At 57.0% G+C, this 24469-nt stretch overlaps 1 protein-coding gene across 1 annotated transcript; it reads left to right on the forward strand.

Moving 5' to 3' along the window:
* The first annotated feature begins 3340 nt into the window (after positions 1-3340).
* SCN4B (sodium voltage-gated channel beta subunit 4) lies at positions 3341-19799 on the forward strand. The gene is made up of 5 exons (XM_049612725.1): positions 3341-3401; positions 11913-12085; positions 13071-13299; positions 15699-15828; positions 19296-19799. Exons 1-5 carry the CDS (start codon positions 3341-3343, stop codon positions 19387-19389), a joined length of 687 nt encoding a protein of 228 aa, XP_049468682.1. The 3' UTR covers positions 19390-19799.
* The last annotated feature ends 4670 nt before the right edge of the window (positions 19800-24469 follow it).

Raw genomic sequence — 24469 nt, forward strand, 5'->3', positions numbered from 1 at the left:
CACACACCGACCCTCCCTCCCTCCTATGCTCTCCCTCCTGGCTCCGCTCCAGCTCCCTGAGGGCAGGAACCGATAGGGCACCTGAACTCTTTCAAAGAACCTACGTGACCCCTACCCAGGAGACAACCTCCTTCCCCCTAAATCGAGGCCCCATCTCCCTCCCTCCACCGGAGAAATGACAGCACTTCCTGATACTTCAGAGGCCCACTCCCTCTCTGCAACCCCTGAAAACTTGCTCTTCAGGGTATTTCTGAGCAGGCTGCCCAGGACCTGAGTGTGCATCAGCCACCAGCAAGGATCAAGCCTCCAGGGTGCCGCTGGGGGCTTATATCCAAGACACCATCCCGGCCCTCCAGGGATTTCCAGCAGAAGGAGGGAAAAGAGCCAAGTGCCGAAATCGCGTCCCCCACCCAGAGACTGGGGGCTCTTGAGCGGGGCGAAGGGGGCTAAATCAGGGAGGGTTCCTCAAGGAGACGTTTTTCAAAGGGTCATTCTCTCCCCAGCACACTCAGGAGGACCCTCCAAGCTGGATCAATGGTCTAGGGTTTTGAGAATTGTTCGGGAAAGTGCTCTATAAATGTAGAAATCTCCTAGCCACTAATGCATTTCTCAAGCACGTCTTCTGCCCAAGTGTGGAACCCTCCTGATGTTCTTTAAAGGAAAGCTGGGGGGGCGTGGACAGAGGGAATCACATAGTGGGGGAGGTTCTAATCCTGGCTCTAAGACTTGCTTTCTCTGTGACCTTGGGCTCCACACCCTACCTCTCTGGGCCCGTTTCTTCATCTGTGAAATGTGTGTGTCTCCTAAGAATTCTCTGGGCTGTGAAGAATGACGAGCAGCGAGGCAGCGGGGACGCGGAGGGCACCGGGGACACTGGCCCCGTTTCCGGTCGCCAGGATCTAAAGATATCCAGAGAGCTCTGTCCCCTCCCCTCCCCCTTCTCTGGGCAGGGGTCACTTTCCTTCCCTTTGGCTCACCTCCTCCCTCACCTCAGCCTCCTGTTCTGAGAAACATGACCCCTGCTGTAAAAATAAAGTGGGCAGCTTTGATGCCCGCCCTGCTGGTCTAGTGTCCAGGATCTCCGGGGGGGGAGGAGAGGGTGAGGTGAGCCTGGAGATGGGAAGAGACTGAGCATTTTTGGGTCACAGACCTCTTTGAGAATAATACGAACGAAAAGGTACTGTGCGCTCACCCTCTGTCTAGCACTGTGCTAAGCACTTTTTGCATAAAAGAATATCTCATTCAGGCTTCATCGTCAGGTCCGCTTCTGACGTTTGTAAGGCCCGGAGCAAGTAGACGAATGGAAATTACGTCTATGCCTAACTAGAAGTTAGATGTCAAGATGCCAAAGTGTTAAAGTTGATCTGTTGTCCTCCGAATGGATTAATTTTCCTTGGCCTTAATTCGAGGCCCAGGTCCAAAAAGGATTCCCTGGGCTGCTTCTCGGCTCCTGCAGGGGTGGGGGCTCTCACGTCTGCCTGGCAACGTTCCACCCTGCATGTCGGGTTCTGTCCACTCCCCAGCCCCGGCAAACAGCTGACCCTTGCCCACTCTCTGGGCCTGCGGGTGCATCTGGCACGGTCAGCTCCTGAGGGGATGCGCCTGGGGACGAGGCGGGCTCTGGGTTGAGTCATCTGAGCAGGGAATTCTAGGATCCCGGATACCCGGAGCGCGGTCTAGAAGAGGAGGTGCGTGGACCACCCTCCTTTCTGACAGGCGAACTCCTTTTCCAGTGAGGAGATTAGGGCCACAGGAGGGCCAGAGCGAGGCCCTGAGGCCCCTCCCGGTGGCTCCGTCTCAGTAGCACTGCTCTTAACCATCCCACGAGGTAACTATCACAAAGTACAGACGAGGCTTCTGCAGGAGATTGCATAACTTGCTCAAGGTCACGCAGCAGTGCGTGCTGGAGCTGGGATTGGAGTCCCCAGCGCCTAACCCCAGGGCCACCACAACACTGTCACAGCGACACGGAGGAAAGGCAGTGGGCCTCTCTCCTGGAAACACAGAGCATCTTCCCGACAACCTCAAGGAGGCCAGGATCTCTTTAAAGCCCGGCCGGGGACCCCCAGGTTAAGAAAGTGGGGGCACTGACGGGGCTGTTGCAGGGCTCAGCCTGTGACATGGGAGCAGGCTTCCAAATCTGAGCCGGTGTCCAGACCTGCAAGGACTGGAGGGTCAGGGAGGCGGACAGGATCTGTGGTGGAGGGAGGGGGTCTGGGTGGCCGGCAAATAGCCCTACTCGCTTGTCCCTCCAGGTTGGATAAGGCTCCCTCCTCTGCCATCGCACCTCAGCCCTCCGACCTGGCTGTAACCCCAAGCAGGGAGGCCTGCCCTGGGCTCCTTTACTCCCCACCCCCAAAAGGGAGATTCAGGGAATCCCTTGGAGGAGGGAGACAGAGCAGGTTCCGGGGGAACAGCCTGGGTGGGCAAAATGAGAAGGACGGTGCAGCGGGCGCACATAGGGAGTGTCTGGCCTGATTCCCCAGCCAGGAGCATCACGATTTCGGGAGAGGTCTGTGGGCGGGGGGGGGGGGGGGGCCGTTTGCAACTGGAGGCTCTGTTCTCCGGGCCCTGAGCGGCGGGGGCGCGGGCGGCGGGCGGCGGGCCGCAGGCGCAGGGGGTCCGCAGTGGGCCAGCCCGCGCGCGCACTCACCCGCTGCGGCAGTGCCGGCCGCGGACGTTCGAGTGGTCCTTTTGCGGCCCCGGGAGAGGGAGCCGCCGCCCGACTCGCGTTCCCCAAAGCAGAGCAACACAGCCTCCCAACACCCGAAAGGCTCCACATCTACCCCCACCCCCAACTATCCTCCTAATTGGCAGCTCGGCGCACGGGATGATGCGGGCGGCTGCGGGTGGCCCTGCAGTGCTGAGCCGCAGCCGCCCAGCCCGCGCTGGGGAGGAAGCGGGGTGCCCGGCCCGCTCCCGGGGCTCCCGGCCCGCGAGGCGGGGCAGGGTGCGCAGCGGGCGGGGGCGCCCGGGGTTCCGCGGCGGCCGCCGCCCCTCCTGCGGCTGGAGCGCGTCCAGAGCCGAGGCGCAGCGCCGCTCCCCTCTGCGCCCGGTCGGCGATCCTCCTGCTCGTCGTCGTCGTCGTCCTCCTCCTCCTCCTCCTCCTCCACTTGCTCCTCCTTCTCCTCCCGGTGCCCTCAGCAGCGGCTCCAGCAGCCGGCCCCTCCTCTCCCTCCCTCCCCCTGCTCTTGCGCTCTCCCCGCTAACTTTCCCGAGCCCCGACCGGCGGCGCAGAGCTCGCGGCGGCTCGGCGGCCCACTGCAGACCGCGGGCCGCGAGCGGCTGTGCCCTGTAGCCCGTCCCCGCGCCCCTGGCGCGCTCCGGAGACCACAGAACGATGCCCGGGGCCAGGGACCGAGGCGCGGCCCCGGCGAGATGGCTGGGCACTGGGCTTTTGGGTAAGGCAGCCCCAGCTTGATCTCTTCTCCTCTTTCTCCACCCTGTTCCCCCAGGGGAGGGGACACTTAGAAGAGAAGTGCCGTGGACCGGGTGGGCTTTGGAGTGCGGCACGGAAGGAGCAGCGCCGCCACCAGTTTCTTGCCGGCCGCCCGGCTCGCACGGCTGTGCTCTCTGGGGACGGTGCGTGTCCCCCGCCCCAACGGCCGCCAGCCCCGTGATTAGTTCTTTGCTGTCCCTGGCGCCTTCAGCTCCGGGCTTCTGGAGCTGCATCTTGGCGCTGCAGCAGGGGTCTCTGGAGTCCTGAGGTTTAGGCTTGCTGGGGGAGGGTGTCTGTGCCCCGGGCTTAGGGGGGATGCCAGGCGGGCTGCACCTGTGACTGTCGGGATGGTGGTTTCTCCCCCTGCCCAGAGCTGCTTGCAACTTGGAGGCTTGATGCCCAGGCATCGGGATGCACCAGTTGGAGGGGGTGGAGGGGGGCTCCCCTTCCTCCTGGCCCTTTTCCCGCTTGTCTCTGCCCTCTATCTCCTCAGTGCCCACTGTCTTTCCCGCAGCCCCACACTAGGGACTGGGGAGGGTTGGAAGGACTTGGAGAACCGTTCAAGCCCCCTTTTAGGAAAGATCTTTTCCTTCTCCTTGCAAAGAGATACCACAGGGAGGACCTGTTTAACCTGCTCCCGGGCTCTTCGTTTTGGGATGAGCATGAAGACGGAGGAGACAGATCCAGAGGACCCCGAAGGAAGAGAGTATTAATATCTATTAATATACACGTGATAGTTTTGAGTGGCGAACTCCAAGAGATTAGAGAATGGTATCAGTCCAGAATCTAATCCCCTCATAAATCATAGCTGGATGTCAATGTAAGCTGACCCCATCTCTGGCACCTGCCCTTCTTCCTGTTTATATTTGTCAGATTTGGCTTTTGGCAGCTCCCCTCGTCAGGCTAGGTACATGATGTAGGCGTTTGTGCCGGAAACAGGGAGACCGAAGCTTTTAAGGGCGGCCGCTGCTGTGCGTGCAAATGTAAATAAACTGTATGCGGACCTGTGTGGCCACGTGTATGCACGTAGTGCGGAGGAGGGTAGAGTATTTCTTTCACTCGGGAGCCACCGATTTACTTACATCCCTAGAGCTGGCGAGAAGACACGGGTGTCGTCTCTCGTCCCTTGGGCGCAGGTTTGTGCTGCTTTTGCAGTGACCCTAATGAGGTTGGCGTCTGGGAGGCCTGAGGCTCCCTCTTCATCGGGTGGGCGCGGGCAGCTGTGTGCCAGCTCTCCCCACCCCCATCTTGCCTCTGATCAGCCCGGGTGCCCACTGCGGCCACGGCAGGGGTAAGGGGTCCCTGGGGAAGTCAAACTCCTACAGTCATTAAACCAGCCCACTTATCAACACCTCTGCCCTGCCTTCTGCCTGCGGTGGGCAGAGTCCTGGTACTTTGCTCCAGGTGGAAAACGTCCCCTCCCCCCTCCCCCCAAGGACTGTTCAGCTGGGTAGACTTAGGACCACCAGGGTCCCTCCTTGGACCCGGCCCAGGCGGCCGCTACTGAGCCCTCACAGAGGGCATTGCTTTGAACTTGGGACACAGGCGCCATCTTTGCTCCCCGTCCAGCGGGGGAGATACAGGGGCAACTGGACAGCCAACTTGAGAAGCTCCCTGGCAGCATCCGAGCTGGCAGGAAGTTTGAAAACCATATCACAGAGTTCTCCTAAGGATGAGGAAGCCAGGGTCCAGAGAGGGAAGGTGACTCACCCAACATGGCCAATTGATGGTCAAGTGGGACACAATCCAGTTCTCTTGGGCTCTGTCAGCCCAACTTGCCCCCCAGTTGACTAAAGTCTGGTGAGAGGGAAGGTCAGTAGGATTGTGCTCTTGAGCTGAAGAAGGGGTGAGGCCTGTAGGGATAGAGGCTTGGGGGCCCAGACACCTGCAGAGACTGGGCACAAAGCAGTAAGCTCCCCGGGGTCCCTCCCCCGCCACCCCCTCACCCCATGTCAAACTCAGTTTCACTTATTGAGACCACAGATTTCTCATAACCCCACAACACATCCCTCTCTTAAACAGAGAAGCAGTTTCCAAGGTCGTATTGTTGCGGCTGGGGTTTACGTGGGTGCCAGTCCCTTCCTGAGCTTGTAACTGGTAATATGTCTGTCCTGCCCGCCCCTTCCTTGTTCCCCGATTTGCTTAATTGCTGTGATCTGTGTTTAATTATCACTTGTGAGGGTGCTATGTTGCACAACCCTCTTTCCCTTGGTATGTATTTATTAAGGGCTTGTTTAATGAGAACACAATTAAGGAGAAGGTGCTCAGACCCGCTCAGAGAAAAGGAAAGGAAAGGGTGAGGTAAGGAGTTCACGGAGAAGAGGGCGGGAAAGAGGAGGAGTGGAGAGATGCCCTTGGTTTTGAGCTGGACTGGGTGATGGGCTGGTTTTCTGGAGATGCGGGCCGTGGGGGTATCCCAAAGCCCTCCCCCCCCCCCCCCCCAGTGCTAGGATCAGTGCGATAGGTAGGCCCTGGGCACAGGTACTCCCACCGCTTGCTGAGAGTGCAGGGATCTCTGCATAAGCCGCAGGCTGGTTGTGCCCACACACCCATTCCGTGGCTGCAAGGAGGGGGGGCAGGCTCGCTGTTTGGACTTGTTGGCAAAGCTGGTTTTGCTGAGCATCCAGTACTCTCTCGGGGGCACACTTCTGTCTCAGCAAAGCTCCTGGGGGTGGGCAGGAAGTAGGCAGGTTGCCTAGGGAGAGGGAGCTGAAATCTTTCCTTTGTCTCTGGGCCCAGGGGCCTTGGTTGGCCCAGCCCTGCCTCCCACGGTCCCCAGGGCCCTGCTCCTCAGGAGGGGTCTTGTCCTGCTGCCTCGGCCCACTTTCTGCCTCTCAGCTCTAACTTTGAGCCTGTCTCTGTCTGACTCCCCCGGGGCCAGGGACCAGAGCGTATCAGCTTCCCTGTTACAGTCAGCCTGCTTCCGCCTCCCATGCTGCCAGGCCAGCCCTTGGAGCTAAACTTAGAGCCCATGCCACCTTGCCCCTCTTTGCTCCCTCCCCTCTGGCGGTGTGTGTGTGTGTGTGTGTGTGTGAGAGTGAGTGATTGATCCTTGGATTTGGGGAGAGGTGGCAGACCATTTCCTGCCTTGGCATTTGCCTTGGAATGTTTGATGGTGACCGTAAGATTCCCGCTGGTGTGAATATTTAATGATAACATCTGCATGCGCCAAGGACTTAAAAAAAATTTTTTTTAATGTTTATTTATTTTTGAGAGAGAGAGAGAGAGAGAGAGAGAGACAGAGCATCAACAGGGGAGGAGCAGAGAGAGAGGGAGACACAGAATTGGAAGCAGGCTCTAGGCTCCGAGCTGTCAGCACAGAGCCCATCGCGGGGCTCGAATTCACAAACCGCGAGATCATGACCTGAGTCAAAGTCGGACGCTTCACCCACTGAGCCACCCAGGCGCCCCTAGGGCTTTTTTTACTTTACTAAAACTTGGGCAGCTCGAGTGACTCCTCAGACAATACCCGCAGCACCCAGATGAGAGTGGAGGGACCGAAGGCTTCCCAGAAGGGCAAAGAAAATGGAGGCTCCGAGAGTCGCTGGGTAGTCAGGGCCTTTCAGGGAGCAAAGGCAAAGATTTGGGGCTCAGGGTGGTATTCCACGGGGTGAGACCTTGTTCATCGACCCCTGAGCCAGAAAGAGGCCCCCAGTCCCAAATACAGGCACACACTGAAATTCTAAACAGTTGAAATTCTAAGCAACGTCTTCACTCCGGGGAAATGGCCGCACAGACACAATCACCTCCAAGTGGTGATATAGGGCACGAGTACAAAGTAGTGTGCGAACGGCCTGGGGGCATTTTCGGCTGACACCGGCCATTGACCTAGAGGTCCCCTGGTCGCGTCCAGACCTGTGATGGGGGTGAGCCCTGTCCCCCTCCCTCCTTTCAAATACCATCGTCCTCTCCCTTCGAGGTGCCTAGGTCAGAGGGGTGGCCTCACCGAGGCCCTTCTTGGGCTTTGTGAGCTCATGTTTTGTCTTTATACCAAGCTCAGGAGGTAGGAAAGACAGGCGTCCCTGGTCTGGGGTGTGCATGCGGGCTGTGGTGTCTCTGACTTTATCAAGGTCAGCAGGCAGCGTGGGGCCTGCTTGGCACCTGCTGACCAGTCCGCTCCTGGCTTGGTCATCCTACTGAAGCACTCTTCCGGGGGCCTCTAGTGGACCAACATCTGCCCTTGTTCCCTCCTGTCCCCCCAGTAGAGCATTGCCAATGGGAGAACACAGGAGACAGGCCCCTGGCTTTTCTGTGCACGAGCCTCCCAGGCATAGCGGCCAGGACTTCCAGACCGCTGGGAGGCTGTGCGGTGCAGAGCCGAGGCTTGCCCGCCGTCTCTGATGCCTGAACTTGGGCAGGGCTTTGGACTTTTCCGTGGAAGCCTCTCTGCCTTTCCTTTGTCCCCTCCAGGCTATGCTGGGAATGGCAATGTTTCACTGTGGGAGTCCTGAGTGTATTAGAGTTAAGTCATCCACATAGGCACACGCTAATCAGGCAGAAATATGCATTGTCATGAGCTAGACCTTAAAGAAATAGCCTGTCCTCCGTTCTGGACTCTTCTTTTGCCCTTTTTGGCCTCTCCCTATTTAAAGCAGTCAGAAAGATTTTGCTTTCGATGTGTATTTTTGGTGTTCTTGGATATCCCATTCTGGCGGGGGTTGGGGAGGGGATGTCACCCTTGACTTGAGTTCCCCCCCATCTGCCTCAGGATGCGGGTTCCTGGCCAGAGGTGCCAGTGAGCACTGGAGGCTGGAGCTATGGCTGTCCTTGGAGCTTGGGCACCGAGGGAGGCCTGTGGTTATTAGGAAGCTTCTGAAGGCTTCCCCATCATAGTTCCGCACTCTGTTCCTTGGTTTGGGGGAACAATGGGGGTCAGAAGCAGAGCTCGTGTTGCCTACAGAAGGGCCATCTTTTAAAAAAAATTTTTTTTAAATGTTTATTTACATTTGAGAGAGAAAGAGAGAGAAAGAGTAGGAGAAGGGCAGAGAGAGAGAGAGACAGAATCTGAAGCAGGCTCCAGGCTCTGAGATGTCAGCACAGAGCCCGGTGCGGGGCTCGAACTCACAAACCGTGAGATCGTGACCTGAGCCGAAGTCGGCCGCTTGCTCCTGTCTGGCTGCTGTCCCCAGACCTCTAGGGGAGGTGTGTTGCAGGGCAGGGGCAGAGGGAAAAAGGAAACCAGGAGCAGTGAGCCGAGCTAGCCTTGAGAGTGTGAATGCTGCTTATTCCACTCACCGGGTGTGTGGCCTTGAGCAAGTGATTTTCTCTGAGCCTGTTCCTTTCATTTTGTATATTAAGGATAAAAATAACTACCTCCTAGGATTATTATGAGGATTAAATGAGACAGGGCATATAACATGCCCTGGGCTCAGTCCCAGATTCACCAGTTACTATGTGGCCCTGGGCAAGTTATGTAAGCTCTCTGAGCCTCAGTTTCACCATCTGTAAAATGAGAAAAATTATACCTACCTTTTGGTGTTCTAATAAAAGCTGGCGTTAATATGGATAAATCCTCTAGGACAGTGGTTTTCAAAGTGTTGTTGCTGACCAAAGTATTCCCTGAGAACATGAAGAAATGCAAATTTCTTTTTTAAAAAATGTTTATTTATTTTGAAAGAGAGAGAGAGAGAGAGACTCCCCAGCAGGCTCTGCACTGTCAGCACCGAGCCCAATGTGGGGCTCGAGCCCAGGAACCATGAGATCATGACCTGAGCCGAAATCAAGCTTCAGAAGCTTAACCCACCGAGCCCCTCAGGCGCCCCTAGAAATGCAAATTTTTAATTTCCGGTAGGCTCTCTGGACTGAATCAGAAACCCCAGAGGTGGGCCAAGCCATCTGTAAGTGTCCTCCAGGTGATCCCCATGCTGTCTCAAGTTGGAAAGCCACATTCTAGAACAATTCCTGGCACATAAGAGCTGATCGAAGAATGAGGGCTAACTTCTCAACACTCATGGGAACCTTGGCAGGCAAACCCTTCTCTACTAGGATGTAAGAAAGGAGTTTCTTGCTTTGGGGCTTTGGAATGCTGGAAATGTTTCTTGTTGACCGAAAGGCGAGCCACTTAACTTCTCTGTGCTAGTTGTCTCATCTATAATATGGGCTTATCATAGCACGTCGCTCACAGGATGGGTATAGATCCGATGTGCCTGGCACATAGTACATGCTCAGTAAGTATCGGCTGTGATCGACACTGGCAGGGGCCACGATGGGTTCCTGGACCATTGCGTGTTTCTTCTGACCTTCGAGGTGAGAGCCCTCCACGTTGCCTTCAGCAGCTGAGGGGACGTGAAGAAGCTGAGTGGAGCCCTGAGTGCAAGAAGCGGGGCCGTTGGCTCTCCTTGGAGCCCTTCGCTGTCATTTAAAAAGCACTGCTTAGGTGCATCATTACCTCCGGTGAGCAAAGCAAGGAGAAACTGATTAGGGACCATGAAGGAATCACGGTAGACAAAAGAGGTCCTTGAGAGTCAGGATGGGACAAAGAGAGAGGTTGGTGACCCCTAAGACAAGGACTGACCCTGGCTGTCTTGGGAACAACACCCATCTACGGACTGTCTGCAGAGCGGATCTGGGCTGGGGCGGGGGGGGGGGTCTCAGGGGGCCCAGACATCATGCCCGGTCAGTGTAGCCAAGTCACTTCCCATGTGGGGCCTTGCTGTCCCGTCTCTAAGATGGGCAGTGAGAGTAACGGATCAGCCTGGGGCCTCTAGCTCGGGCACTCTGGGAACGCCAGGCCGGAGGTCCAAGCAGCTGGGAGGAGCTGCAGTCTGGGAAGAAAAATCAGGGAAACTTCGGGACAGGGGTCAGTGCAGCCACAGGGCTGCTCCCTCCTGCGCGCTAGCTCTTGAGTCAGACCTGGGTTCACGTTTCCAGAACCCCACGAGTTGTACAACTTTGGGCAACACGCTTTGCTTTTCTGAGTCTCACTTTTCCCGTCTGTAAAGTGTAGGATTGCTAATACCCACCTTTTTATTTGTAATGCTTATTTTTATTTTTGAGAGGGTGAGACAGAGCGAGAGCAGGGGAGGGAAAGAGCGAGAGGGAGACCCAGAATGGGAAGCAGGCTCCAGGTTCCGAGCCCTCAGCTCGGTGCCGGAGGCAGGGGTGGAACCCACAGTGAGATCCTGACCTGAGCCGGAAGTCCGGGTGCCTGAGTGGCTCAGTCTTACAGAAATACCCATCTTCCAGGTGTGAGTTGGGAATGAAATGGGATCACCCACGTGCGGCCTGTAGCAGAGCTCTGGGCCCAGGAAAAAGGGTCATTATTCCGGGGATGGCTGGGAACCTGAGTAGGACCCTCTCTGAGACCTCGCTCAGGGCCACCCCAGGTGCCCCTTTCACTTAGGGGCAAGGACAGCTAGGCATCTTATTCTGATGCCCCTCCTCCCCACGCCCCCTATCGCGGGGCTCCTCAAAGGACTCTGTGGGACAGGAGGAGGGCCAGGGCCACGAGGTGGGTCCCAGAGGCGAGTGGAGACTGGTGGTTCCCAGGCCCAATGATGTCCTGAGTAATGGGTGCGAGGTTGGCAGAAAGAGACCGGGGGGGGGGGGGGGGGGCGCGGGGACCGTTCCCGGAGGGGGGGCGGAGGGGGGCTGTGGGGTGTGGGGGACAGTCCGGGCTACTCCGGGCCGGGAGGGGACAGCGGTCCGGCACCCTCCACACCGCCCGTATCCCGTGCATCCCTGTCGTCTGGACTCTGCCTCCAGCGGGGTCTGCCCGCTCCCTTTTCCTCCTACATTCGCCTGACCCGAGCCCCCGAGCCACCCCACCCCCTCCCCCGGTCCCCTGGTCCCCCCCCCCCCCCCGTCGGTCCTGCCCCGGGGGGTCGCCTTCCTCCTGTTCTCAGGGTCCGGCAGGTGTCCAGGGGCCGTGGGACCCGGCCCGGCAGGCACGGTCCGGCGGGAGGTGGCCCTCAGCCTCTCAGCCCCTGGGGGCCGGTGCGAGGGTCCAGGGCTCAGGACAAAGAGGCCGCTGCGCGGTGTCGGGGACTGGGTTTGTCCATTTTCCCTTCTTCCCCGCGCGGGACCTCGCCTCGTCCCCACCCCCCAATCCGGGAAATGTAACGAGGGGGCCGCGCAGCGTCCCAGGGGCCATTCCCACCGCCAATAGGCCGAGCCCGTCCGGCACCTGCGGGGTGCGGGAATGGCACTTTCAGGGACTGCCCCGCAGGTTAGGGGGCGCCGACTCGCGGCGAGGGCCCCTTTTTCTTGGGTTGGGGTGACCCCTGGTGGTCATTCCGTGTGCCACAAGGGCGGCTCACCGGCCCGGGCCAGGCGGGAGAAATGAATGAGGGCGGGTGGCTCAGGCAGTGTGAGCTGCAGTGAAGAGGACCGTCCTCCCCAAGTTGATACCGGGGGTGACAGAGACCTCCCTGCCCGGCCAAGCCACTCCTCCCTGCCCGTGTGTCCTCTTCCAGAGCTCCAGGCTGGGGATTCCCGTGGAGTTTTATTAAGGGGGGTGGTGTCTCTCACACAGGTCTCTTCCTGCTCCCCATGTCCCTGTCGCTGGAGGTGTCCGTGGGAAAAGCCACCACCATCTACGCCGTCAACGGCACGGAGATCTTGCTGCCCTGCACGTTCTCCAGCTGCTTTGGTTTCCAGGACCTCTACTTCTGGTGGTCGTACAACAGCAGTGACACATTCAGGACTGTAAGTCGTGGGGGGAGGGGAGGGGACAGCTCAGCTCCCTGTGCCTTACCCCTGCCTCCCGTTCCCCTGGTCTGGTCCCTTCTGGAATGACATCCCTGCAATGGTCCCCAGGATCCACCTTGTGTCACCCTTGCTCCTAGCATTCTTCCCAGAGCTGTCCAGAAGGATCCAAGTGGGAGGAATGCTTAGACTGTGTTTCCAGAATTGGGGGATTTGTTGGCATTCTTGGCTAGAGTCCTCGTCTGGTCTGAAGGAATACCTGAAACTTGGATTGCTTGTGTGAAAATAATTTAAAAAACGGGAGAGGGAAAAGACCTCTGGAAGGCTTGCAGAGAGGAAATGAGAAGAGGCCAAGGGGAGAAGGGCTGGGGAGCTGTACCTGAAGGGAGGCAAGAGGAAGCTCTCCAGGAGTATCTGGCAGGGCTGTGGGCTGGGGGTGGGGTGGATCAGTCAACAGGGGCTCAGGGAGGAGTCACCGTGTGGTCCGGTAGGGGTCCCAAGGTGTAAGTAAGGAAGCCACAAGAGACCAACTCTGGATGTAATTAAACACCGAACTCAGAGGCTGTTGACGGACAGTGCCGTAGGATTGGGATTGACCCAGGTCTTGACGGAGGGCCAGAATTCAGATGGACAGGGGACAAGGCGTCAGCAAAGGCTGGGGCGGGGGGTGTTGACAGAGGGAAATGAGTGTGGGATTTGCCGGAGTCATTATGTAACAGGCTTTTAAGAAGAAAGCAGTAAGCGCTGTGCTGCGTTCCAGGGAGACCTTAATGACAGAAAATGGGTTTAGCGTGAAGCAAGCAAAATTCAGGTTAGACAGGCGGAGTCATCGATATTGGGAGGAAACCAAGTGGGGGGAGCGTCTCTGGCTCTTTCTGGACCTGGGCAGGGAGGCACCTAAGGGATGGGCTTGAAGTGATGCTGTGACTTCTGAGGACTCTGATTCTTTCTCGGCCATCTCTTCCCCCCCTCCTTCCCCCTATAGATCATAGACGGGACAGTGAAGAATGAGAAGTCTGACCCCAAGGTGAAGTCAAAAGACGATGATCGCATCACTCTGGAGGGCTCCACTAAGGAGAAGATGAACAACATTTCCATTCTGCTGAGGAACCTAGAATTCAGCGACACGGGCAAATACACCTGTCATGTGAGGAACCCCAAGGAGAAAAATATTCATCACCAGGCCACCATCACCCTCCAAGTCGTCGATAAACGTAAGCAGTGGGGGCTGGGACCAGGGATACCCCACTCAGTGTTACACTGAAATGGCAAAATGGACCCCACTGGTGTTTTCTTTTGTTTTGTACTCTCGAGAGTTACTGGGGTCACATCTGGAAGCTCAAATCACTGAGCAGGAGGACTTCATTCTGCTGCTGAACAGCTCGTGATATACATTTCGCTCCTCTGAGCCGGTTTTCCTCATCTGTAAAATCTGCGTTCTCCTAGGGTACCCGTGAGAAGTAGAGACGCGAGCTAGGAGTGTTTTGGGGGGGGGGGGGACGTTCGTGGGGTGTGCCGATCATTACTGCTCTTGTGGATTCCCTTAGCAACTGCTGGTCGCATGCCACGTATCCGACCAAAAGGGCTACGACTGATCCACAGTGGTCTCCCTTGAGGAGTTTAGAGTTCAGGGTAGGACAGAAGACGGGTGAGCAGAGACCTGAAGTAGGGGTGGAGCGTGGAGAGGCACAGGCAACCGAGATCGATAAGAACGATCGCTCCCCTCTGGAGCTTAAACCCCAGTTGGGGGTTGCCGTCTGGCACAGATGGAACGGTTGGGCGGTGAAGAAGCCGGTGGTGAGGAGCCAGGTGGTCACATGACTCCAGGCGCTAGAGGTGGTTAGAGAAGGGGCTGGAGGTGTTAGGCTGGGCTTCGCGGATGGGGCGTCTGCCAGGCTAAGGAGGCACAGAAGCAGAGAAGAAAAGGGAGGGAAGCTGATCAAGGATCCTGCTTGTGCTGCATTTCTTGTGTTCCTGGGGGTTCACTGCCCTCCCGGATGATGTGGGGCCTGGAGAGAGAGATGCCCGTGGGTTCACTGTTGGCCGTGTCAGGGGCAGAGCCAGCGGCCGTCCAGGCAGCTCGCCATGAGCCTGGAGCCATCTGGGTCAACGCTGTGTAGAGCATCACCTCCTCTACTATGTTTGGATGTTATCCCACTTTGTGCGCAGCCTTTCCATGAGGGAAGAGGAGAGGCAGGGAAGCCACATTTACGGAGCATTTCTGGGTGCCAGACCCTGAGTTAGGCGCTGGGTCTTACCTTCGCTCCTTTGATCCTCACACGTCCCCTTGAAGGGATCTTTTCTCCGTTTTTATAGACTCCTTCATTCCTCTATTCACCAGATAGTTATTGAGTACCTACCGTGTGGCAGACGTTGTTCCAGGTGCCGAAGACACAGCACGAACAAGGTAGACAAAGTTGCGCCCTTCTGGCGATGTCCTTCCAGTCAGGGGAGATATATAGTAAACAAAATAAAGAAGAAAATGATGTCGTCGAAGAGAACATAGCTGGCGTTGTGAAGAAAAAGCAAAATGGGGAAGGAAAGAGGGGAAGGCCGTACCAAAAAGGCAACAGAGAAGAAGGACATTTGAGGAAGCAATGGGGATATCTTTGGGAAGATAGTCTAGGCAGAGGGAACAGCAAGGGCAAAGGCCCTGAGGCAGATACTTGAACATCAAAGAGACCACTGTGGCTGGGAAGAAAAACAAAAAAAGAGAGAGAGGCCACTGTGGCTGGAGCAGAGCAATTAGAAATGAGTCAGATTAAGCCATATTGTGTGGGGCCTGAGGGAGACGGGAGCCACTAAAGAGCTCTGAGTAGAAGAATTAACCTGGAACAAGCTCTCTGCAGGGCCAAGAATAGATGATGAAGTAAGGAGTCCGGTTAAGAGGCTCCTGCAAACATCCAGGCCAGGATGTCTTGGGCCAGTGTGGCACTGAGAGGTCAGATTCTGGGATTTTTAAGTTAGGGCCATCAGGATTCTCAGGTGAATGGGATGTGGGGTTTGGAGAAGGGAGGGGTCAAGGATGACTGCAAGCATTTTGGCCAAAACAACCGGAAGGGTGGAATTTTCTCGACGGAGGTCGGGGTACAGGGAGTGGAGGGGGTTCCGGAAGTCAGGAGTTCAGCGGAGGCAACCGAGGTAGAAGGGTTAGTGACCAGCTCCAGTTACCAGCTCGTTAGTGACTGTTGAAATCCTGTAGTTAAAATCCGGACGACCTGACCCTGAAGACTTCCTGCCGCAGAGAAGTTGTTAGAGGGAGATGCTTCATTTTTCCTGCACGGACAAAAGAGGCCCAGAAAGAAGCAGTGACATTCGATGTGGCAATTTGGGGCTCAAAAGCCGCTGTGGCCCCGCGTCTGGATTATTCCAGAACGGTGTGTGTGCCTGTGAGAGGGTGTGTGCACGGAGGGGGTCGGGGGAGGGCCCTCTTCATGTGGTGCCTTAGCCTGGTGGACGCCATGTTCCAGCTTCTACTTCCTGCTGCAAGGCCTGGGGAGGGCCGCGGACCCGGGGTTGGAGGGCTGTAGCCGCCGGGCTGCCAAAATGCCGGGCTCCAGGTGACTCCCGCTCCCCTCACCCACCCCCTCCTCTCCCTGCTCTGGCCATGCAGTGGAAGAAGTGGACAACACGGTGACCCTCATCATCTTGGGCGTCGTGGGCGGGGTCATCGGGCTCCTCATCTGCATTCTGTTGCTCAAGAAGTTCATCGCCTTCGTCATCAAGAAGACTCAGGAGAAAAAGTGAGTTGGCTCCACTGCACGCTCCTGTCCCCCCCACGGGCCCACCGCCCCGTCCCGTCTTCTCTCGTGGGTGTTGCCGGGGTTGTCTCATCCCACTGCCGTCTGCCCCCCGTCCGCCTGCATCCTTCCATGTGTCCCCTCACCCCATCCTCGCTTCCCACGCCTACCCCTCCTTCCCATCCCTGCGCCCCTCCTCCCGCCTCCCAGCCCCTCTTCCTCTCCCTCCTGGAGGAATTTATTGAGTTCCCGGAGTACACGAATACAACCTGCCTGCTCTTTCTCCTCTAGCGGTCTTCCTGTCCGTCCCGTTAGCTCCTCTCTTTCCATGTGCACCTCCCCAGCCTAAGTCTTACCAGAGGACTGACGACGCCTGCTTTGTCGAATCACAGAAAATGCGAGATTCCGTGTACAGAAACTCTAAAATGGGAAGACCCTTATTCTGAAAGTTCACACGGGGGAGACTAAAATCTAAGAAGGCCGATAGGGCCTTGCCGGAAACCCCAGGACGAGCTCAGGTTTAAGACGGATGGGAAGGGAGGGAGGGTACGAGCCCAGCCCCCGGGGCCTGGAATTGCCAGAACTGTGTCGGGCTCCTGAACAGCAGGAGGAGAAAGTGAAAAGGCATTTGGAATGTGGGGCTCGAACCCATGAACCGAGAGAGAGGTCATGACCTGAGCTGAAGTTGGGTGCTTAACTGTCTGAGCCACCCAGGCGCCCCAGAACTGCTCTGTTTCTCTTCCCGTCATTCCGCTTTGTTGAGAAGAGGGAGTTAGGCTGGAAAGGGCAGAAACTGTACTGGTGAGAAGGCAGGGAAGCTGAAGGCAGGGGGGACATTAAGGGAACAGCGCTGGGGGTAGAGAGCGGGAGGCTCGGGGTATCACCTCCAGCACTGGCTGGGATGAAGAAATCTTGGACTGTCTCCCTGCATCATGACCAGGGTTTTGGAGAGTTTGGAGAGGGACCAGGAGCATGGAGTTGGACCACATTTTGTTTTTAATAACGAGTTTTGCTATTGACGGTTAGCGAAATTGGAGAACGGACTGTTCAACATATGGTTTAAAAGCATTTAGAAAAGAAAACAGTGGTTCTCGGGAGCCACCAGGGGTTCCTCAAGGACCAGGCAGACCAAATGTTTTCTTGCTAGGGCGCTGGTAAATCAAGAGGTTGCTGCAGATGGTAACACTTCACGCAGAGGTGCAGTAGAATGCTTCAGGGGTTCAGGAGAGGGTGGAACACTAGGGAAGGATTTCTGGCCAAAGGGACATTTGTGATAGGCCTTGCGAGATGGATGTAATTTAAGCCTTGGGGTGGGTCAGGAGAAGGGTGTTCCAGAACTGCTGAGAGCAGAAGAGGACAGTCTGGGAGGAGGGATGTGTCTGAAGAACAAGGCATTTTGTTGGATGGGAGAGCGGGGCGTGTGGTTGGGGGGCGGGGGGGAAGGAGAGAAAAAGCCTGCAGAGGGGGCTGCGGGGAGACCCCTGGGGACCTGGGAGTCCGGGTTGAGATCGCTTTTTCTTCTGGCTGCATTGGAGCCTGTGAGAGCTCTCAGGGCCTGGCATGATCAGAGGGCTTTGGAAGAATGGGTCTGGCCTCGGTGAGCACAGGGACTGGGTGGGAGGGGAGGCTGGGATTCAGACCCCGGGGAAGCCTGCAAGGGTCCTCTGAGTGCAGGAAAGCCTGCATTAACAGCAGAGATGGGGTGGCTTCCCGAGCAGAAGGGAGATGCGGGACAGCATCTTGGGATCAATTCTGGGCTTCTCCTCAAAGGCGCAGTTCCCTTTGCCTGGAATGTCTCCTCCCTTTTTCCTGCTCATCTTTGTTGGACTCAACTTCTGTGACATGTCCAAAGAGCCCTCCCCGATCCCTAGGAGGAGGCCTCCTCGGGGAATCCCTCCTCAGCACACCCTTCACCCTATCATTGTGTTGGGGTCATGTGTTTAATGTCACATTCTCTGGAAGACTGCAAATTTTCTGAGAGCAGGCATTCAGCGCCTGCTAGCCTGACACAGTGCTGGGTACCGAGTAGCTTTTCAGTAAAGAAATCTGGAGTGCTTGGGAGTACAATTAGGTAGAATTGTGGTTGTCTGGTTGGCTATAGGTATAGGGATAGGTAGGTAGGCAGGCAGGTAGGTAGATAGATAGATAGACAGACAGACAGAAAGATAGACAGAAAGGTAGATAGATCCATCTGAATAGAGGTCTTTAGTGGTATGCCACCGGGCCCTGCTTATTCATTGTTACTAGGATTTGAGTGACACCAAGAATATCAAATTTCCAGGAACCGAGTGACTATTAGAGAACAGAATTGGGATCTAGGAGGAGCTCGGTAGGCTGCAGCTCTGGAGTAAATTTTGCAAGACAAAACCGATGAGGACAAAATAGCAAGTCCTTCCCGAAGGCCTCGAAGCTGGCTGCACAAGTCCGGGGTGAGGCGAAGATAGTCTGTGGCCACAGCAGCCATGAAAAAGCCTCGGAAGCTTTCACAAGCAGAGAGCTCGGAGTGATGTAGCGGTCAGGGCTTCTCTGGAGAGCCGTATGCAGCCTGGGTACGGGCATTGAGGTGGGGCATTTTTTTTTTTTAATGTTTGTTTATTTTTGAGAAAGAGAGAGAGACAGAGCACGAGCAGGGGAGGGGCAGAGAGAGAGGGAGGCACAGAATCCGAAGCAGGCTCCGGGCGCTGAGCTGTCGGCACAGAGCCCGACACGGGGCTCGAACTCACGAACCGTGCGATCGTGACCTGAGCCGAAGTCGGACGCTTAACTGACTGAGCCATCCAGGCCCCCCCCCCCCTTTTATTTTTTAATTGTTTTGAGGTGGGACATTCTTACCCTGGAACACGACCAGTTCTGGGCAGGCAGGGTGGTGGCACTCCTGGGGGATGTCTTCCCGTGTAACCATCTCTCCTTCCTCCTGCCGTCTCCCCATCCCGCCATACTCTGTCCACACCTGCCGTCCTCGATGCCCTGCTCTTTCTCTCCACCTCTTGAAGGGCCCGCCGGGGGCCTGGGGAGGAGCTCTTTGTCCTTGACGTACTGCCCGCTGGCCTGCACCCTTCCCCTGGGCTGGCCCAGCCTGGGAATTAACCTGGCTTGGCTTCCCCGGAGCCCTGACCCCTGGGAACAGCGCCTGGTACTCTTTCTTGCCTTTTGCCACATTGGGGCGACTAGGTGACGGTGAGCCTTCCCGGGTCCTGTCCACGTGGCAGGCACCGTTCCAGGTACTCGTTGATGCCTTGTGGCACCCCCACGAAGAAGGTGTCATCGTTACGTCCATTTTATAGATGAGGAAACTGAGGCCCAGAGAGGTTAGATGACTTGACGTCTCGCCACCTGTGCCCTCCGGAAGGCCAGAGAGAGGGCCTGGGGCGGGTTGTGGGGCCCACCGCTTCTCTCCAGAGCTGACCCCTTACTCTTGCTCCTGTCCTCACCACCTCACCAGTGCCCTCTCCTGCTCTCTCCCTCTCCAGGAAAGAGTGCCTCATGAGTTCCTCAGGGAATGATAACACAGAGAATGGGTTACCTGGCTCTAAGGCGGAAGAGAAAGCACCAACCAAAGTGTGAGCCCTTGCTGGGGGCCGAGCAGCCGCCGGGGGCCTCACTTTCTGATGATGGAACTGATGCTTGAGCCGTGTCCGTGAACCCACGTGCCTGAGACACCTGCTGCTTGGCTCCAGCTGTAGTCTTTCTGGGGAGAAACCGGGGTCCTGGCCAGCCTGCCTGCCCCCCTCCCAGCCGGGGCTCCCCAGGGATGAGGGCCGGCCAGGGGAGGGGGCCTGTGGAAAGTTCAGGGAAGGAAAGGAAGGCTCCGCGGTGTGGAAGGTGGGTCCCCCAACACCTGGGTACATGCGGTCTTCTTCAGTCTCCCCACCTTGTATGAGCAACACCTTGGTTTTCCTCCAGATTTCTGTTTAAGAGAGGCTTGGCGGGCGATCAGTGAGGCCTGCCCCGGTAGCTGGACCCAAGTGAACAATAATGTGGAGATCTAACCCTTTCGGTGGTGGCTGTGGCCTACAGGCCTCTGTTCAGGGTCGGGGGTGGGAGCCTGCTAGCGGGGGTCCTACCGTGAGTAGCTTTGATGGACACCTGACCCGCCAGGTCCCTCTGGGGAGGCGCTTCCTCCCCTCCACAGGGTGTCCCACAGCCCCTGTCCCATCTCCACCCCCCCAGACCCTCCGTCCCCCACTGCTGCTTGGAGTCCGTGAACCTTCCCAACTGGGGCTGACCGTCTTGGTCTTGGAGGGGGGGTCCCGGCCTTCCTGGAGCACTGGGGGTGCTACTGAAGCCTTTCCTAGCATTTCTTCTCGGGGAACCAGCACTGCGGACGTGGGCGAGCCGGTGTCCAGGGCCCCTCGGCCACTGGGATGCCCGCCCCGGCACCTCCAGTGCGGGCTGCCCCTTCTCCTCGGCATGGCGGGACCATGGCCGCCCCTGGGAACTCCCGAGCTTGGCTCCCCTCTGCTCCTCTTTCCCTGATGCGGCAGGTGGCATCATCTTGCTTGAGGTGTTGCACTCTCAGACCCTCCCTTCCCGTGGGCTCACTCCCCCACCCGTGCCCGTGCCCGTCCATCACACCTTCTCCCCTGGCCCTGGGTTGTTCACCTCCAACTTGGGGTCAAGCCTTGCTTTCACCTCCGGGATCCTCTCGCTTTGGAAGAGAGGGCCCTTGGGTTTCCTGGCTGCTTCCCGTTCAGCTGTGCCACCCTCCCCCCTCGCCCCCCGAGGGTGGGGGAGGAGCAGGGAGAGAGTTCTCGCAGTCTTCTCTGCTTTTCTAAGAACTGGTTTGCACACCCCCCTGTGTGTGGGGCTGGACTGTGCCTTAGCTCCTCATGTCCTGGCTCATCCCCTCTGTCCCGTCTCCAGCCTGGACGCGATGGCCATCTCTGGTGTAGTGCTGCCTCCTCCCAAGACCATGCTGGGGACCAGGGAGCTGAGGGGGCCCACCAGTGGCCCCTTGGACAGTGATGGGATCATGGAACTGTCAGGGTCCCTGACAGGAATTCGGCGGTGGTGTCCCCATGGGGCGGGAGGAGGGGTGAAGAGAGCCGTGTGCGGTTAGGGGAGGCCTCCACAATCTGTTCCCGCTCGCCCCCTCTCTGGCGCTCTGTCCTCTGGGCCTGGGAGGGATAGGAAGGGAGTAGCCCCCTTTCCCAGAGGTTAGGGGGCTGCCACCAGATTCTCCCTATCCAAAAGCAGCCGCGGGCTTCCTCCAGGGTGGAGGGGATGGGGGCTGAATAACAGGTGCCTGGCTGTGACCCGTGGCCCTCACCCCACCTGACGGGTTTACAGGGTCCCACTCTGATCTGCCTCTAGGGCTCCCATCCTTGGCCCCCAGAACTCTAGGCTTGGGCTCAGATTTTTGCGGCTTTGCGAACACACAGACTGCCAGCCTTTTGGAAAACTTCCTGTGGCCACCTTCGTGAAAGCTGCTTGCTTCTCCTTCCCGGTTTCAACATTTGAACGAGCTGAATCCGAATCGGTTGGGCTCCTCTTACTCTCTTCAGAGGAGGCCAGGGTTTCCAGAGCAGGGGGGTGGTGGGGGGAAAAGCATCATCCTGTCCGCTCCGGGGTCTACTGCTGACTGATAGGTGGTCACGCATCTGCTCTGGGCTCCGCTTTTCCCGTCTATAAAGTGGGTGTAATGATACTTACCTACCTCCCAGGACTGTTGTGAGGCTTGACGGGTTTTTGTTTAAAAAAATCTCTTTGGCTTGGAAAGGGATCTAGGAGGCCAGGCCTTATCATTGGAGGAGTCGTTCCAAGTCTGTCCTGTCCTCACCTGTGTCCCTTCCCCACGAGACAGACACAGACCCACATCGATGCACACGCACGCATGCACTTTCTCTTTCTCACCCACTCTCGCTCTCTTCCCACTCCTCCCCCTTGGAATTATTTTAGTCTCTGCAATATTAGAAACCTTGGCTCTGATGCTTGAAGCTTCTTATCCACGACTTCTGTTTGGGAGTTTTCAATAGAGGGGGTAGAATGGGGACCGGAGGGGGACCCTTTGGGTTGCCCCGGTGCCTGGGGGCACTACGGGCGTTGAGCGAGTGGGGACTAAGAATGCTCAGCTTTGTCCCCGCAACAGAGAATGTTCTGCCCCAGCGCTGGGAGGGCACCCGGGAGGCACACTGGCATGGGTTTGCCATAGAATGCAGACGGGCAAAGCCATGTTCCCAGGCCGTCCCTCAGTGCGCGCAGATCTCAGAGGGTGATGTGCAGGGGTTGGTGAGGGTGTCTCCAGGGCTCCTGGGCTAGAGAGAGCCATTCACGGAGTTAGGGTTGGGAGCCCTGGAGGCACGCAGCTGTGCCCACAGTAAAGTCCGCGAGACCCAACACGAGAGTCTCTTCCAATTCCCCATCCTTGGCCTCAAACGAGGACCTCAGCATTCTAGGCCTTGCGTCTCTCCCTGGGCCGGAATTGAGCAAAAGGCGGCCAGAATGAACCTGTAAGGCTAGAGAGGTCTGGGAGAGGGGCCGACGGAGCACAGACTTTTCCCTCCTGGCTGGCTGACCAGAGCTGGGGTGTGAAGGGAGGGGTGTGAAAGCGTGCTCCTGACATGGTGGCAGGTGAGGGTGTGCCCGTGGAGTTGGGAGGGGGGGGAGGGGCTGTGCACGGAAGCGCGGTTGTGTAGGAGGCGTGTGTGAAGGCTGAGTGTGCCTGAGATGGGGGGAGAGTCGGCACATTTGGGGAGTCATCTTTCCTGGCCTGGGCTATAGCTGTTGGGCCACCTGGAGGCTGAGAGAGGATAAGAGACAGAGGGGAAGAGCAGCCATGCTTCTGGGCCCCATTACCCCATGACTCCCTCCCACGGTCGCAGGCAGCTGCCATGAGTGCTGGGAGTGGGGGGGTGGGGTGGGTGGGGAGGGCAAGGAGGGGAACTTCTCGAGAAAATCCTACAGCTTGCTTCACCTTACTCTGTCCCGGGTTGGAGTCCCTCCCCTCCCACCTGATATTCAGAGCTTTTGACTATCTTATGCATGGTTTATTCCTCTGGCTTGGATGACAATACCCACAGTCAACTTTTTAAATATAACTATAGATCAAAACAGTGCCGCAATGGGTCCGGGAGGCCTCTGGTCCGTTGGCGCCTCTGGGAGGCACGAATATGCACCCCCAGCCATGACTTGTGTCCAAGCACAGAAAGATGGATGCAATCAACTCTCTTGCCTTTATACCACGTTTGGCATTGTAGAACTTTATTTAGCTTTGCCTTGGATGAAATAAAAATTATGTTTAATAGAAACGGCTTGGGGCTTCCATTTTTGGCTTTTGGGGAGTTGGGTTCCAGTTTCATTACCTGCCAGCTGTAATGGGGACAGGTTCCTTTCCCTCCCGAGCCCCGGTCTCCTGGTCTGAAATGTTACCTGCCCTGGTATGATCATACGTGGAAAATGTCTAAGAACGTGGGGCACGTTCATTCATAGGGAAGTTGGAAAGCTGGCCCTTTAACACTGGAATCACTGCCAGGGCCCTCCGTATACTGATGACCTTGGCGATGATTCTGGTCGGGCTTTGCTTGGCTGGTCCCTCCAGCTGGCTGTTCCAGGGGACAGGCTCTTTACCTCTACCCATGCACATTCCATATTGTTGATCTTGAACTATCCTGAGCATGGATGGATTACCCAAGCGTTCCTGACTTTAGAAGAGTTTCTGCTGGGCATAAGGCCAGGCTGGGAAGGAATTGGGGGTCGTGTGTGTGTGTTTGGACCCAACAGAGTAGAGTCTACTATGACTCTGTACTTTTTTTTTTCTCATACCTGAAACCCTTTTATCAGCAGATCTCATCAGCTCTATGTTCAGAATACATCCTGAACTCAATTGCCTGTCACCACAGCCGTCTGTGCAATCCGGGACCAGGCCACCGTTGCCTCTCACCTGCATCACTACAGTACCTTCCTCACCGCTCTTCCTCCTTCTGCCCTTGCTTGTCCTTGATCTGCCCTCTCGAGTGGTCCTTTCGGCACAAATTGAGATTCCAGACAAGATAGAGACTTGGGGACCCTGTACCTTTGGACCTCAAACGGCTGCAACACTGGAAAGAGTTTATGATATGGTGGTTTTCAGAGGTAGGACAACAGGGATTGGAAGACGGTGATTCCCGAGAGGGACAAACAGGCGAGGTGGCCCTACTACTTATTGGCCAAGCTTACAGCCTGGAGAGGATTTCCAGGCTGCAGTGCAGGGAGGGGAATTTCGGCCAAGCCCGGTGTTTCTCTGAGTTGATGAGAGGTGCTGAGAGACTGGAAGGTGAAGGCAATTAGGATTCACAGGACCGGGTACCTGCCCACGGTCCTCTTGAGTCCTCAGCTGATACTCATGGTGGGGTGTGGGAGCAGACCCCGTGAAGCCAGGGCAAAAACCACCAGAAAGGCAGGGGGGTGAGGACCCTGGGGCTGATGGGGCAGCCTTTCATCTTGGGGTGATCTCGCCCCACTACTGTGGCAGTACCTTTCAATACCCTTCCCATCTCCCATGAATTACAAAGTTTTCCCATGCCAGTTGGTGGCAATGTTTCTATTCTGGGCCGGTGTGAGCTCCAGATCATTCTCGCCACCCCTCTCCGGTGGGTCTTTCTCAGTCCCGGGTGATATCCTCACACACGCGGCCCCCATTAGAAGCCAAAGACCCCCAGGGGACCCT

This window comes from Panthera uncia, chromosome D1, assembly GCF_023721935.1.
Source record: "Panthera uncia isolate 11264 chromosome D1, Puncia_PCG_1.0, whole genome shotgun sequence".
Lineage (NCBI taxonomy): Eukaryota > Metazoa > Chordata > Mammalia > Carnivora > Felidae > Panthera > Panthera uncia.

Coding starts and splice junctions, on each gene's coding strand:
- SCN4B (XM_049612725.1), top strand. CDS start 3,341: ATGCCCGGGGCCAGGGACCGAGGCGCGGCCCCGGCGAGATGGCTGGGC. Junction 3,402..11,912: donor GCTGGGCACTGGGCTTTTGG/GTAAGGCAGCCC, acceptor TCTCTCACACAG/GTCTCTTCCTGCTCCCCATG. Junction 15,829..19,295: donor AAGAAGACTCAGGAGAAAAA/GTGAGTTGGCTC, acceptor CTCCCTCTCCAG/GAAAGAGTGCCTCATGAGTT.